The sequence below is a fragment of the Micropterus salmoides genome, unplaced genomic scaffold, assembly GCF_014851395.1.
Source record: "Micropterus salmoides isolate LMB-PRFRI ecotype aquatic unplaced genomic scaffold, ASM1485139v1 Ms_hic_scaffold_7, whole genome shotgun sequence".
NCBI lineage: Eukaryota > Metazoa > Chordata > Actinopteri > Centrarchiformes > Centrarchidae > Micropterus > Micropterus salmoides.
Window position 1 is genome coordinate 2,004,635 of NW_024044459.1, and position 16,061 is coordinate 2,020,695.

The 16,061-nt window shown below is 39.6% G+C and overlaps 1 protein-coding gene across 3 annotated transcripts in view; it reads right to left on the reverse strand.

The window, feature by feature from the left end:
* Positions 1–3,217: 3,217 nt before the first annotated feature.
* Positions 3,218–16,061, reverse strand: part of zfr (zinc finger RNA binding protein) — a 33,646-nt gene continuing 20,802 nt past the window's right edge. For 2 of the 3 annotated variants that reach the window (XM_038702848.1, XM_038702847.1), the window contains 8 exons: positions 13,190–13,392; positions 12,518–12,668; positions 11,726–11,867; positions 9,252–9,349; positions 8,320–8,415; positions 6,803–6,914; positions 4,707–4,804; positions 3,218–4,370 (listed from right to left, as the gene is read on the reverse strand). In XM_038702848.1, the coding sequence (XP_038558776.1) occupies positions 4,188–4,370; positions 4,707–4,804; positions 6,803–6,914; positions 8,320–8,415; positions 9,252–9,349; positions 11,726–11,867; positions 12,518–12,668; positions 13,190–13,392 (1,083 nt within the window). In that variant the 3' untranslated portion in view covers positions 3,218–4,187. Of the gene's footprint in view, positions 4,371–4,706; positions 4,805–6,802; positions 6,915–8,319; positions 8,416–9,251; positions 9,350–11,725; positions 11,868–12,517; positions 12,669–13,189; positions 13,393–16,061 lie in introns of those variants that run through there. The other variant, XR_005442421.1, reaches the window with a different exon arrangement.

Sequence of the window (16,061 nt, forward strand, 5' to 3'; positions counted from 1 at the left end):
TTACAACAAAGCCGATATTTCTTACCAAAGGTATTTCAGTGTTCTCTGTCTTCTGAAAATGTCACCTGCTGGGTTTTAGGCCAGGTGATTGCATCAGAATGTTAATTAAACCATTATATCCTCTTTGTAATGTGAAGAAAACTGACAGAAGGATTCTTTTGTTTAACTGTTTTATAGACATCTAAGATTGGGTTTCGACCATTTGGAGACCACCCCTGTTGTTCTGTATGACTAGTTTAGAGAAAAGGCTGTTCCCATAGATAAAAGGATGTTTACGTCTGGTATTGGTGCTCTTTTGATTGACCAAAAGTAATGTAGAACAATAAAGGTACACCTTCCTAATTGGGTCCCAAATAAGTTAATCAAACGACCGATGACTATGGTCCTAAGCCATTTGGAGGAAAACGGACCTGCCCACATACCTAGAGGATATTAACAACTCATTTTGTGAGAATCAGGACTGAAAGCTGTAAATCTAAAAGGAGGACCAACTTTTCAGTCCACTGCAGTGTTATTTGTTCTGTAATGCCATCTTTTTATTCGCCAATTTTGTAATTAAATCTTTTTGTTGATTTTGATTGGACTCAGCCTCTCCTGTCTCAAAATCTGAAAACACAACAGTTTACTATTTACAATGTGTGCTTCCATGGGCGCTGATATTGTTTTGTGATGTAATTCAGCTGCTACTCGTGAAGTCGGGGTAGACCTACACAGTCTAGTGCCTCAGTCAGAATGCCTTTATAGGTGCTGGTTATATAATTAGAATATCACCAAAAAGTTGATTTATTTCAGTAAATTCCATTCAAAAAGTGAAACTTGGGTATTATATTCATTCATTACACACAGACTGATATATTTCAAATGTTTATTTCATTTAATTGTGATGATTAAAACTGACAACTAATGAAAATCCCAAATTCAGTATCTCTCTGAAAATTAGAATATTACTTAAGACCAATACAAAAAAAGTATTTTTAGAAATGTTGGCCAACTGAAAAGTATGAGCATGTAAAGCACTCAATACTTAGTTGGGGCTCCTTTTGCCTGAATTACTGCAGCAATGCGGCGTGGCATGGAGTCCATCAGTCTGTGGCACTGCTCAGGTGTTATGAGAGCCCAGGTTGCTCTGATAGTGGCCTTCAGCTCTTCTGCATTGTTGGGTCTGGCGTATCGCATCTTCCTCTTCACAATACCCCATAGATTTTCTATAGGGTTAAGGTCAGGCAAAGTTTGCTGGCCAATTAAGAACAGGGATACCATGGTCCTTAAACCAGGTACTAGTAGCTTTGGCACTGTGTGCAAGTGCCAAGTATATTATTTTTTATTTTGGCTCCTGCAATGGGTATGGGGTCCCATCCCTGTGTGTTGAGCCGACCAGATGAACCAGATGTTTCCAGTGCTGACGATCTTGAGCCAGCTGCTCTGCATCCTCCACAGCAACTCCGTGTTGTTGGAGGTCACCCGCGAGAACGTTGAGCCCTTGGGTACGGGGTTTACCTCGTGGTCGTCTCCAACCTGCAGCTCTCGGATCAAACTGGAGAATGGCTCTCGTTGGATGGTCAAGAGGGAGGCGGAGGACATGGCCAAACCAGCGGGTGCGGCGTTGCACAGCCAGACCAGATGCTCTGGGCTGGGTTCTAAGCACTTGATTGGAAACCCGCTGGGGCCACCTGATGTTCTCTATGGTCCTCATGGCCCTGCTGTCAAAGCCATCTAGTCTTGCAGCCAGTGTCTTATTTAAAGTCCAGGTCTCGGAGCCATAGAGCAGGATGGGGAGTACTGCTAAATTATAAATCTGGAGCACTGTCCTGAGTGAGATGGTATGAGGTGCCAAGTCCTGTTGGAAAATGAAATCTGCATCTCCATAAAGTTGGTCAGCAGCAGGAATTATTAAGTGCTCTAAAACTTCCTGGTAGACGGCTGCGTTGACCTTGGACCTCAAAAAACACAGTGGACCAACACCAGCAGATGACATGGCACCCCAAACCATCACTGACTGTGGAAACTTTACACCCGGACTTCAAGCAACGTGGATTCTGTGCCTCTCCTCTCTTCCTCCAGACTCTGGGACCTTGATTTCCAAAGGAAATGCAAAATTTGCTTTCATCAGAGAACATAACTTTGGACCACTCAGCAGCAGTCCAGTCCTTTTTGTCTTTAGCATTTACCATTTAAAGGCCTTTGCAGGTGTTTTGAGTTAATTAGCTGATTAGAGTGTGGCACCAGGTGTCTTCAATATTGAACCTTTTCACAATATTCTAATTTTCTGAGATACTGATTTTGGGGTTTTCATTAGTTGTCAGTTATAATCATCAATATTAAAAGGAATGAACACTTGAAATATATCAGTCTGTGTGGAATGAATGTATACATTATACAAGTTTTACTTTTTGAATGGAATTACTGAAATAAATCAACTTTTTGATGATATTCTAAATTATGACCAGCACCTGTATATTATTTATTCATTGTTTGCATCTGTAGGCTATTGATGCTTTTCTGATTGTGAATTTATGATTGAATAACCCAGAATATGGTCTTTGAAATGTGCAAAACTTACTTTTTGAAACTCTAGGCGATGAGTCCAATGTGCATAAAACATTAGAATCTGTGCCATGGACGTTGATTAACACAGACCAATCAATTTTCAACTGCAGGTTTTTGTCTCCAGTTTATTGGCTCAACTGTCCAGCAACCCACCCTGAAAAGTCCCGGTTTCCCCGATGGTCAGTCTGCCCTTGACTGAAAATCAGCCATTGAGCACCTTAAGTTTAAGTTATCATGGGTTTCTGGAACGGAAAATGGTGGTTTTCTATCAACTCAAGATTAACATGGATTGAAACCCTAATGTGGTGCATACTGCCCTTGTCCCTGAATAGGTGGTAGAGATTCACATTCGAATAGCACTAGCCCATATGCTCCTCATTTGAATTCACGGAATAGGCTGGCTGCTAGTACATTTCATAATTTAATTACTCTGTTCAAATCTCCCATTTTGTGTTTTTACAGGCTCGTAACAAACACAACAGAACACTCCAAACTTAGTTTAAAAACGGAAAGAAGAATCCTTTTCAGAGAGATTTAAAAAAAATACATACAATACTTACTGTAGGTAAGAAACAGCAAATAGGCTTGATGCTAACCTTGCCTGAAATATTGTGTTTACACTGTATACCATGTGATAAACCACTGTACATAAACAGAATATACACATGTGTTCAGTCTGGAAATATATTTATTCTGCTACTGGAAATGTAAAGCAGAATGCAGAGTACGGCAAGCATTCACAATGGGACCTACACTGAAGGGCAAGTACATTACCATCCCCAGTAATGATTTTTTAATTTTATTTCCAGTATTGAACTTCATTTAGCACCTAACCAAGTTAAAAGGCAAGCAAGCCAATAAAGTTCCTTATTAACCAGGAAAACACATTTTAAAAGCCAGTAGAGTAAGCAATATGAACATGGCTATGTTTTCCACAAACCAAAGCATTTTTAGATATTTAAAGATTATACAAATACTTTCATATATATGAAAATGAAAAGACAAAACTACATTTAGGGCTGACAACTTCAATACTAACAAATATCTATCAACAGTTCTTCTGAATCTTTGTGCAATGACTCATAGGTCTTTTAGCTTAAGTGTAGCCTAGCATTGAGACATAACAAGACCACAGCATCAATCACCACTTGTATTAAGCACAGTAATTAATATTCAGAAGAAAATGAAGTTTGCCAAATTAGTGCTTCACAATAGTAACATAGTCCACCTCCGAATGCAACTATACAGATGAATAAAGGCATCAACATTTTTGATCCTACAATCTCTATCGTCCCCCACAACTTAAATGAAGAACAGAAAACAGTTCAGGGGGGACCAGCGGCAGCTTAAGAAGCCGCTGTTAGCATCAGAGCCACTGTCAGAAGATAGTTTAAAAACTGCTGTATCTAGTACAGAGAGTTCTGAACCCCATCTTTAAGAAATCTACAACTAATACAGTACACAAATGTGACAGTTTTGTTTGTGTAATACCGAGTGAGGCTGCAATTAAACTGGTACATCTGAAGCTTAAAAAAGGAAAACTAACAACTCTGGACCTTAGCCAATACACAGAAGACAGCGCATACAACATGTTCGTGGATTTCTGTATGTAGATTACTTTAAATTAGTAACAGAGAAACTTAGAAACTATCATAATCTTTTTTGTCCTTTTTGCCTTCACCCTCGAAGCTGTCTGTCCCATCGCTGTTGTCACGGCGACGCTTGCGGCTGTTGCGGATGTTGAAGCGAGGGTTTATCTGCGGCAGAGGGTCCATACCCAAAACCTTATGGATCTGACGGAATGCCAGCAGCCTCAGAGCAAACTGTATGGAAACACAGAAAGAACATTTTAAACCAAGGACTTTTAGTGTAAGCCAAGGCAAATACAAGACACCTTTCATCTTCATTAGAGTAATCCAACTATATACTATATTTGGATTTTACTGCCAGAAAGAGCTGGCAAAAAGGTGGTACACCTAAGGACAGATAATGACATAAGGACAATTTAATACCCAATTATACCACTCTAAAAGTACAAAAGATATTGACATCAACAGGAACTGACAAACTATTACTGACAAAGTAATTGTTCAAAGCACTCAATTACAATTGCTTGGTCTCAATCAACCTGATTCATGTATAATTTAAACAGCATGTACCTGGGCACTTGAGGTGATGTCTTCTCTCTGTTGCTCTCCCATAGCTGTTAGGGTATCCACAGGCTTCTTTTCACAAGGGTCTACCAATCCTGGCCCACCTGTTCAAAGAAATAAAATGGCATTAACTCATTTCATCACATCTTCATTGTCCTCTGTATTAATACCGATCATCGCAAACTTTTCATATAGACAAAACCGCTGTTGTCGGAGAATTACTAAGCTTGTCTATTAAACAGGAGGGGTGTCACTTGGTTTTATTTTGTTGGCTGGTTTTTGTTGAGTGTTTTTTCTTTGCTTACAGGGATATAGAATGAAGGACTCAGATTTGAACTGAGATAAGGACTCCGTTGGCAGTTGAACTGTGGGTTTTGTATTGAGCACTTACTGTATAATACACTGTGGTGAACTTAGTTTTTCTTGTCATCTGTGGGTAAGCAGACCTGATGATATTGCATCATATTATACTCAAGTTATCTTTCTCACATTATCAAAATTTTATACTTCTTCTCCACCATTGCTCATAATAATTCATGCATCACTTTTCATCATAACACAGGCCTGACCTACAGGATAGAACAGTGTATGTTTAATCTATTTAATTCTGTGTTGGTCAAACTATACACCGATTTACTGCTGGTCTTGAATAATAAAAAAAAAGGTAAAGAGCAAAAAAATTTAATCGCATATTTAATCGCAATATTGGTAAAAAAAAACCACACAATTAAGATTTTTCAAAATCGTTCAGGCCCATTTGTAAATAACTGGGCACCGCATAGTTCCACAAGGTCCTTCACATTTTGCAAGACACGATGCAAAAAGCTTCAACTCTTGAACGTTCTTGTGATTTTTGAAGTCTGGAGTGCAATGTTGCAAAAATCTTGCATATTATTATAACTTACCTACTTTATCATAACCAAATTTCAGGTTCCTTGGATCCTAGATCATACAAAGTGAAAAATACTGATTCTCCAGTTCAGGATAAGGTTTACATAGTGTTTAAATTTATCTGTGTCACAGCAATCCTTTTGAATTTGAGGTTCAGTATTTTTCTGATCCTGCATCTGACTAATTATTGATATCACAACACAGCAGTGATGTAGAAATTAGACTAATTTTAACATATGCTACCATTATTCTAACGTGCTTTCTGTGTCACTTTTTCAAGTTTTTGACATTTATTTTGGTTAAATTGTTATCAGTATTTATTAAGTCATAAGAAAAATATCTTTAAAATAATAATAAATAAATTAGTTAAGATGAATTGACTAAACAATAGTCGTTAAGATTAATTGATTTGAAAAATGAAATCGACCTCATTGGTCTCTTTGGTCCATTTAGTAAAGCAATTATCAGCTGTGTAGCACCTTACTATTTGTTGCCCCAGGTGGCAAGTGTAAATAATACCCAGGTAAGATAACAGACAGTTAGCACATGAGTTATGATATAATGTTGCTTCTAGTGTTTCACATCTGTGTGGCAGGCGGCCCTAACAGAAATTTTGTTTCCTCTTTTTTTTTTTTTTAAAAAGCACCCCTCCCCCCCCCCTCCCTGGGAAGGTTTTTGTCAGGGTGATGGAAAGGAGACTTTAGTCGATTGCTCCTCTTGAATCTGAGATTTAACAATGCACTCTGTTTTAGGGCCACATGTATTAAAGTTAAATATGCATAAAAAGTGTACCCTAAGTGGTCTTTACTTACCTCAGTGGCAGAGAGAACCACACCTTTATTTTGGACAGGCTAGTATAAGAGGCAGCCCATATTTTTAATTCCCCCCATTTCCCAGTTAATGTAAACTCTACACTTCCTCTATGTTTACTTGTTGTCTTGATAAGTTCTGTGTAATGTCCATTTCCACTGCAGTTCATCAGTACAGCAAAGGTCACATCAGCTATTCACTTTGAGTTTCCCCCCCCACACAGAAGGCGTTAAGTTACCATGAGTGAAACTCAACGCATCTTCCAGAAACTTTATAGAAGTATTGAGTTTTGTTTACAGGAACAGTCAGATAACATTAGTGCATGTAGATACAGCAACGTGAATGCATATAATTGTACAGAAAAAAAAAAAAAGAAAAAAAAAGAAGAAACAAGATCTTACCAGGCAGTAAAATCCCAGATGAAATACATTCAAAGACACGTCTCAGGGCATCACCTGGGCTGAGGGGGGCAGAGCTGCTACTGATGGCCTTCTCAACTAGCAACTCCATAGCCTGAACAGAGTGAACAGTAAAGATGGCTTAAATGTCTGGCAAATACAATCTCCACTTGTATTATGATAGACATGTTACTTACAGTAATTGTTTACAAGGCAAATATTACTATTACCAACATGCCATTTGACTGAAAGCATGATTGATTGTTGAGTTGAAGGCTAGCAAACGTAAGCCGCAATCCTCAGCTGTAAATGTATACGTGTGCGTTTGTTGATTGGTTGGGCTGTGAGTTTGGGTTGTAACATCACAGTCATGAGTTAAATTACATACTGTAGCTGAAAAATTCTAAAATGGTAAACCGAAATCAGCCAGTTTATTAAGCCAGACAATTAAACGGGTATATGTTCAATTGCTTGTTAGCAAATAGCTAATCAGCGAATCACATGGCAGCAACTATGTAGACGTGGTCAAGGCAACTTGCTGAAGTTCAAACTGAGTGTCAGAAAGAGGAAGAAAGGGGATTTAAAGTGACTTTAAAACGTGGCATGGTTGTTGGTGTCAGACTGCTCTGAGTATTTCAGAAACTGGTGATCTACTGGGATTTTCACCCACAACCATCTCTAGGGTTTACGCCTGAGAATGGTCCGAAAAAGAGAAAATATCGAGTTAGTAGCAGTTGTGTGGACGAAAATGCCTTGGTGTCAGAGGAGAATGGACAGACTGGTTAGAGATGACAGAAAGGCAACAGCAACTCAAATAACTCGTTATAACCAAGGTATGCAGAACACCATCTCTGAACGCACATGCCGAACGTTGAAGCAGATGGGATACAGCAGAAGGCGACCACACCGGGTGCCACTTCTTTCAGCTAAGAACAGGAAACTGATTTACAATTCACACAGGGTCAAGTTGGACAATAGAAGATTGGAAAAACGTTGCCTGGTCTGATGATTCTCAATTTCAGCTGCGACATTCAGATGGTAGGGTCAGAGTTTGGCATAAACAAGATGAAAGCATGGATCCATCCTGTTTGTATCAACTGTTCAGGCTGGTGGTGGTGTAATGATGTAATTCTTGGCACAGACGGCAGTAGGGTGAACAGTGTATGTGTGGTTGGGTACTGTCCTTTAGTATCCTTTGGTCTCTGCAGGCCCCTCGCCTCACAGATATCACTGATGCTCAGTAGATGGGGAACAATGATTTTCTGAGTGGTTTTAATCACCAGCCGCAGAGCCCTTGTGTCCTGAGCCATTTAAAAACAAAACAAAAAAAAAAACAAACACACAAAACACATTCCATGCCAATTTCTGAAGTTTTCAGTCAGGATACTGACTGTCTTCCCCTGCTGTGCTGCTTTCCTCCCTATTGTCCGCCTGTGTCACCTGCCTGTTGCCACCAGTGTGGCCCGCCTCCCCACTGTGTGCCTGTGTGTTCATAAGCATGTTTAAATAACATTACTTACCCATCCTGGGAAGGGCGACCATGTAGGAACTCGCTGACAGAGGTCTCGCAGGATTCGGATGATGATCACACAGGACTGAAGTCCATTGGCTCTAGCCTTTTGATGTAATAAAGTTAGGTTTACGGAGTGTTCAAGAGTGACAAGAGATGGACCAAACAAGTGAATCAGTTCTATCATTGAGGTCCAAACACTACTGTGCATAATGGAAGCTGGAGTATGGTTGGAGGTGCGTATGAGCCATAAAGGTTTGCAATCAGCTGCCATTCCCAGTAGTCTTGTACCTCACAGTTAGTAAGGGAGTTCAAAGTTTGCAAGATGCACAAGAAATTACGACTTTTCTTGCCATCTTCTAAACCCTGACCCCAGGTTTAACCAGGTATCTCACAAACAGGTACTTAAAGTACAAGAGTCCACCTGAGGGGAGAGTATAAGGACTGAAAGAGCAAAGGAAATCTGCTTTACTTTGCCTATGCTTTTGCTCAGGTAGCAGAATCACAGGAAACTACTCAGATATTCCTTTTTCTCTCAATCCCCATTCTACAAAATATACAGAATAAAAACAATACAAACGTTGAACATGAAAGCACTTCTTGTGGCACAACTTTGTGCAAGTTATTGTGCAGCCTTATGGAATCACATGTAACTATAATGCAGTACTTGGAGAAATTTTAAGGGAATACAAGGATGCCAGTTCATTGCTAGAGTATATTTTTCATGTAAGAGCTTCAAATTAACTTAGATTTATAATCAATACATATGGACATTAACCAGATCCTTGTTGTAATAGGTGGCATCCTTGAATATTTTTTTTGCTTCAAATAGTAATAATTTTCATCATTATAATAAAATGAAAACCAAATGTGTAAAACACAAATAAATAAACATAAGCATCTCATAAGGCTACAAGAAGAAAGTAAAATGATGTTCCGAACCTGGAACCACTTAGCGTGGCGCAGAGCAGCCAGAGCGTCAAGGCATTTTTGCCTGTCCAAGACGTCCGCTGGGTCTTTCACCATACCCGAGGTTACATCTAAAAATGGATTTGAATTGTCAAAATGGTGATGAGGAATGGGTGTTTGACCAGGTCAGCGAGGCTGGCAAAGAACAAACACATTGCCACACATACCAGCGTTTATTCCCATGACAACCTAGAGTTGGTTGCTTATTTTGTAGGTTACTAATATTATAAGACTGACTACACAAACCAACACATTGTCAAAGTGAGTGGATAGATACAAATTGCGTTTACATTGACTATCTGTTAAGTCATTATATTGAAGACAAATTGCTATGTTTGAAAAGCAACAGTCTAGTTAAATTACATGGGTTTAGGTCAAAATGTTTTGAAGCCAATACCATTTTATCAGGTAATTGTGTTAGAAATTTTCCATTACCTTGGTAAGTACCATGGGAATTTTGAATTTTATCAGATTTACTTAGTTCAAACACTGGGACAGAGGAGGGATTCCATGACTATTAATAATTACTATGAACAATGGCTAATAGGAAGCGACCTGATAAAAAAAAAGTGGCATGGCAATAGTAGGTGTGGCAAAGTTTTTGGGATGTGAGAAAACCTTGGTCAAAAATCCTTCCGAAGCTGTTGGGCCCTACTAAACCTCTGATGGGAGACAATGTACTGGGAATCTGTTTTTTTTTTTTTCCTTCTTCAAGAAATAAAAGGGATATTTGTGCTGGACTTATATTACTACAAATATAAAAAGGAGGAAAGCAATGGGTGCTGAAGAAGAGAAATAAAACATGAGAACTACCAGCAAACAAAAGGGGTTAGGATATCACTGCATGCATATCTAACATCAGTAGGTTGGAATAAGACCCCAACAATCATTGTATACCAAAGGCTGTACTCAGGTCCAACCAAAGATTCCTCATAGGCTTTTTACCTGAACATGTAACAATCCTCCCCTTAGAATAATTTGAAATAATCAGATTTCAAAGCAATATAGTCATGATTACTCTTCATCTTTCCACTGTCAATTAATTCAAAAGAAAAAAATATCCATCTTTAAAGGATTTGTCCCATCTTTCCATAGTCAGTGAAATCAAAATGAGTGTCAAAGGTTTTCATTTTTGCTGAACCAAACTAATTATCTCTATTTTGACCAATTTTGAGTCTTGTGTGTAAAAGGAACATGTCAATCTACTCAGGGGAGCACTTCAGAACAGGGGACCTCAGCATGGTGAACTGTTTGAAAATTTGTTTCCTGTGGGAAAATATCCAATTTCCTTGGCCAAATCTTGATTTGAGAAAGGACTACAAAAACCTCTTTGTGCAATAAATTCCAAATTAAACTTTTTGTCTCATCTAAAAGAAAGTTTGGAGAAATACTGTAATGCATGTCAGACACTGATTATCGCTAACAAAATGGAAACAGAATCCCCAGTAACACAGGAAACAAAATAGAATCTCACCTGAGAATAATAGGACTTAACACAATGCAAACCATGATCATGCTTTGTTCAAAGGATAAAGACAGCATTTGAGAGGTAGGAGTTACAGAGCTAAAAGCCTAAGAGCAATACTGCTGGCACTTGCCTCTTCTTGCATTTTGTTTTATTTTACACTAGAAGTGATCTGCCCCACATAATTAAAAAGAGCATTCACTGAGAAAAAAAAATCTCTCAGGCTTAAACCTTAGACCAGTAAAAGCAGATAATCTAAATCTGCTGTTTCATTGAAAAGATTTAAACAAAGGTTTTATTAAAAATGTAATATTTGCAGGTCATCAGCTGTGCACAAAAAACCCTGAAAGAACGAGACGTCAACATAAAGTTATTAAAGCTAGGGTAGGTAATGTATTTCAGAAGCATTTTTTGGTTATATCGGTTAAAGTTCTTTCAGCAATCAATAAGTCGAATGAAACAAAAAGGAAAAAAAATCTGTGGCTGTCGCAGGCCTGTAACAAGCACGACCAATCATTTCATTCAGTCCAAATGAAATGATTGGCTGCCCTACCACCTGTCTGTGCACACTCTGCCCGTGCACTCACTGTGCATGAACATGTGTTGGGGGGAGTGGCTTTGGAGGGAAGTCTGATGAGCAGGGGCCTTTTTCCTCAGAATCAGAAATACTTTATTTATCCCCAAGGGGAAAAGAGGCAGTCTTGCTAGTTCTCAAACATTACCTACCCCAGCATTAACTATGGTGAGCTTGCACTTCCTTGGTAACCCTGTCATTCCATATTTTGAAATCCAAATGAATCATAAATAAAAGAGCAAGTTGCAAGGACAATCTGATTTAGGCCCAACAAAACAATCTTTATAGAGTGCCAGCAGGACCGTGCTCTTCAGGGTGCCAACAAACATATTTAAACTGATTTCATAGAATGATAGCAGAAAGACAATAAAAGGAGGTGCAATGGACAGGCTGTGATGGTTTCCCAACCTCCATCCCGGCCAGTTTCTTCTCTGATGACAGGTGAAGTCAGTGTGATTGTCACTTGCATCTTTGGCTCGGTACAGGACGTCAGAATGATGGCTGCCTCCTGGATAGATCCAGTGACTTCATATTTCTCTGGTGTTACCATCTGGAAGAAATGGTGTAGATGCAAATGTGCTAACATTATTTCCAAGTCCATTGTACAAACAACTAGTTGACAGCTAGGGAACATATCTAGTTGATCATCTACACTCAGTGGCCACTTTGACAGGTACACATTGTTCAACTGAAGCAATTTGGTAGATTACATAACATCAGCTTGATTCAGTCTGTTAAAAATACCTAGATCTCCAACAATGCACAATGGAGCAGAGTCTTTTTCCCTCCCTCTGCCACTTTAAATATGGGCCGTATTTTACAAGTCAGATAAAAACATTGCAGCTGCCATTACCACTAGCTACAGACATCATCCCCATTTACTTTCAGTTAGGCAAAGGGATAACGTTACATATATCCCACTGCTGAAAATAAGCATCTACACAGATGACATTCTGTTATAAATCATAAACCCTTTGTTTTTTCAGGCAACCTGTCCAGTGTGTACCCCAGTGTCAGCTGGGACTGGCTCTATCATAACACTATATTGAAACACACACACACACACATTAAGAAAAACTATTGTTTAATATTTATCCCAGTAAATTACTCTGACCAATTTTACAACCAAACCAAGAGGTAGGTACCTATAAAGTGGCAACGGAAGAAATTATTGTGGTGTGATATTTGTAAAGATAGTACTGTTAGTTGTTTAGGAAGGTGCTCCACAATGCTGTTGAGGAGGCCCTTGGTTGGCTTCTCAGAGCAGAGCAGGACCAGGTTGACGTTCTTGTCCCCACGAAGCAGCAAGCCTTTGGCCAGGACTCCAACCCGCATCACTCCCTTCAGGGCTCTGGACAGTCATACAAGGAAGATGGAAGGGAAAATGTGCAAAAGCAAAACAAGCAACAATCATTACATCCCACTGCCATGTTGGAAGATGAAAAACACTAACAAAAGAGCAGTGTCACATAAACCATGCAGTGCATCTGCAAATGTAAACATGCAGATGCAACACAGAAGCCTACTGCTACAGGTATATAAGTGACACATTAATCTAACTCTCAGACTCTGCAGGGAGTCCTGCCCGGATTAAAAAGGCACAGAAAGTTGCATTTTAATTTGCATTTAAATGAACGCTGGATATAAATGCAGCAAACTCCACATAACTGAACATATTTTTATGGTTTGGGGATAAAGGGCCGGTTCTGGTACCGAGGGTCTGCAAAATCTGGACCTGTGCACGACTATGTTTCAAAGTACAGCATTTACTTGAGGATATGAAAATGTATTTCTATGCAATGGGATGCTAACCATTCTAATGTTCTTGCATTCAGTAGACCGTCTGAAATATATGTAGCCCGGATATCACACCTGTCTTTAGAGGGTTCCTTCTTTTCTTTGTCCTCTTCCTTGGCTTTGTCCTGGTCTGTAATTATGTCCGAGACCAGTTTGAGGGCACGTTCTGTGATCGACACAATCTTCTGGATAGACTGGAGCTCATCTTCTGAGGGGTAAATGGCTGCATGCTTAGTCATGACATAGCGGTCATCTGAAGAATCAGGCCGACGTGGGGGCTGAAAGACAAAGAATCAAGCGCATCAAAACTAAAGCTTAAAACAAACCGCTGTAATCCAGGGCGGCTGTGGCTCAGGAGGTAGAGCGGGTAAGATACTGAACCCCGATTTGCCCCTGGCGGCTGTTCCGCCAGTGTATGTATATGTTAGTTTCTGTTTGAGCACTTAGGCTCAGTGTATGAATGTGTATGACTGGTGAATGCAGATGTAGTGTAAAAGCGCTTTGAGTGGTCGAAAAGACTAGAAAGGCGCTATACAAGTACGGAGCATTTATATTTTTAATCATAAGGGCACATTGCATTATTACGCGGCACAAGGTAGTTTATAAGTCATTATATAAGGCTGCATAGCAAAAAAAATTTGTAGTTCCTTCATGCCAAACACCCCCCTAAAACTACATCTTACCAGACTTAAAAGACTGGGGTGAAATTAGTTTTGCGGCTGCAGATGTTTTACAGTTTAGGTCACCTGAAAATCACCAAAGATGACGATGCAGTTTGCAGCACTAAGAACTGAATGTCTGTCCAACGGGCCTCTTACTGTAGGTAGAGTTAGGGACCGTCTTAAAAGTGCAATACAATAATTTCAAATCATCAATAACGTTTCGTTTTTAAATAGAAAATCTCAGACAACAGAGATTGTAAAGATGTTCAATTGTTTTTATTAAAAAAGGATTGTATTAGGGTTGAACGATGTCTATAAAATATCTACAAACCCCCCCCCCCCCCAAAAAAAACCACACATCGGGTGGGACAGGGGTGGTAGCGGTCTTCTTATAAAAGGCATGGGGGGGGGGAGAGCGAGAGAGAGCGAGAGACTCTGACCGGTGTGTTTACAGTGAGAGACCAGGGGCCAGCACCATGAAGCAGGATTTGAGCTTATTCAGATAACTTCGGGGTTAACCCTGGGTTTTCAGTACCACAAAAAGGTGGTTCACTTCTTACCGGGGTAGATCGGCAAGGTAACGTATACTGAACGGCTGACCTGCTCCGGTTATGTTCCAGATAAGAGATCAACTCTATGAAAGCACCGCCTACTGACCAATCAGCTCTCTTGGAAAAATGACATTACCATCTGTAGGAAATCCCACAGACTTTTATTTTTTAAAATAGGCTGCCTTTGTTTGCTGTGATTATACAGAAACGTTTGTATAGCGATTTCATCCTACAGAGACTGAAAGCCTTGTAAGCGACTATTGTACAGGTGTCTGCAGTAAGCCGCCTTACTGCTTTGAAATGTGTTTATTTTTTTATTTCCTCCCCAGTCCTTTTCACACAGCCTTTTGCAGCTGTTAAAATAAATGGGTTTTCTTTTTCTTATGTGAGGTTGAATATTATGAGCAGTTTAGTTGGGATATTGAAATTAATTTTAATATGAACGTAGGCCATTTATTTTAATTTAGTAGCTTTCTTCTAGTCCATCACAGAGACTGGTCATCTTCTGCCCCACCTTTTGCGATGTGGGCGCAGGTAATGACGTGAGCTTTCAGTAGCCTAAATGTTGAGATTCAATCTTTCAACAACTATTTCAGCACATTTTATTGCTTTATTTTAGTGCTTGAAGTTAATTAAGAACAATGTTTGGAACACTTTTGAGTGTGTTAAATGAATTAATCGCATTTTTGAAGTGACGAGAAGAAGTTCCTAAAAATGGAGGTGGAACAACGTCTTCAAAGAGCTGAAAGAATAAGGCTAATACACTGAACAAAATTATAAAAACACAACACTTTTGTTTTTGCCCCCATTCATCATGAGCTGAACTAAGACTTTCTCTATGGACACAAAATAATAAAATTTATAACTTTACATTTCAACAAAATCTCAAAGTGGCCCATTTCTCTCAAATATTGTTCATAAATTTGTCAAAATCAAGAAAATCTTGTGAGCACTTCTCCTTGGCCGAGATAATCCATCCACAGGTGTGGCATATCAAGATGCTGATCAGACAGCATAAGTATTGCACAGGTGTGCCTTAGGCTGGCCACTATGAAAGGCCAGTTGAAAATGTGCAGTTTCATTGTATTGGGGGAAACCTGTCAATATCTGGTGTGACCACCATTTGCCTTATGCAGTGCAACACATTGCCATTATGCAAACCGACTGCATAACCAAAGATTCGTTGCAGCAGCTGTCCGGGTGACTGGTCTCAGAAGATGCTGGATGTGGAGGTCCTGTGCTGGTGTGGTTACACGTGGTCTGCAATCGTTTGATGTAAAGCCAAATTCTGTGAAACACCTTTGGAGACTTGGTAGAGAAATGAACATTCAATTCACAGGCAAACCTCTGGTGGACATTCCTGGAGTCAGCATGCCAATTGCAATTGCATCTGTGGCATGGCTGTGTGATGGAACTGCACATTTGAGTGGCCTTTTGTGGCCACACCTGTGCAATACCCATGCTGTCTGATTAGCATCTTGATATGGCACACCTGTGGGGTGGAAGGATTATCTCGGCAAAGGAGAAGTGCTCACTAACACAGATTTGTGAATAATTTGAGAGAAATAGGCCTTTTGTGTACATAGAGGAAGTCTTTGATCTCGAGTTCAGCGCATGATGAATGGGGCAAGTGTTGTGTTTATAATTTTGTTCAGTGTATTTTCATATATGCCATATGAACACATCAAATCAAGGCATTATTATAGACTATGTCTGTTCATTTAAGGCTTGTGC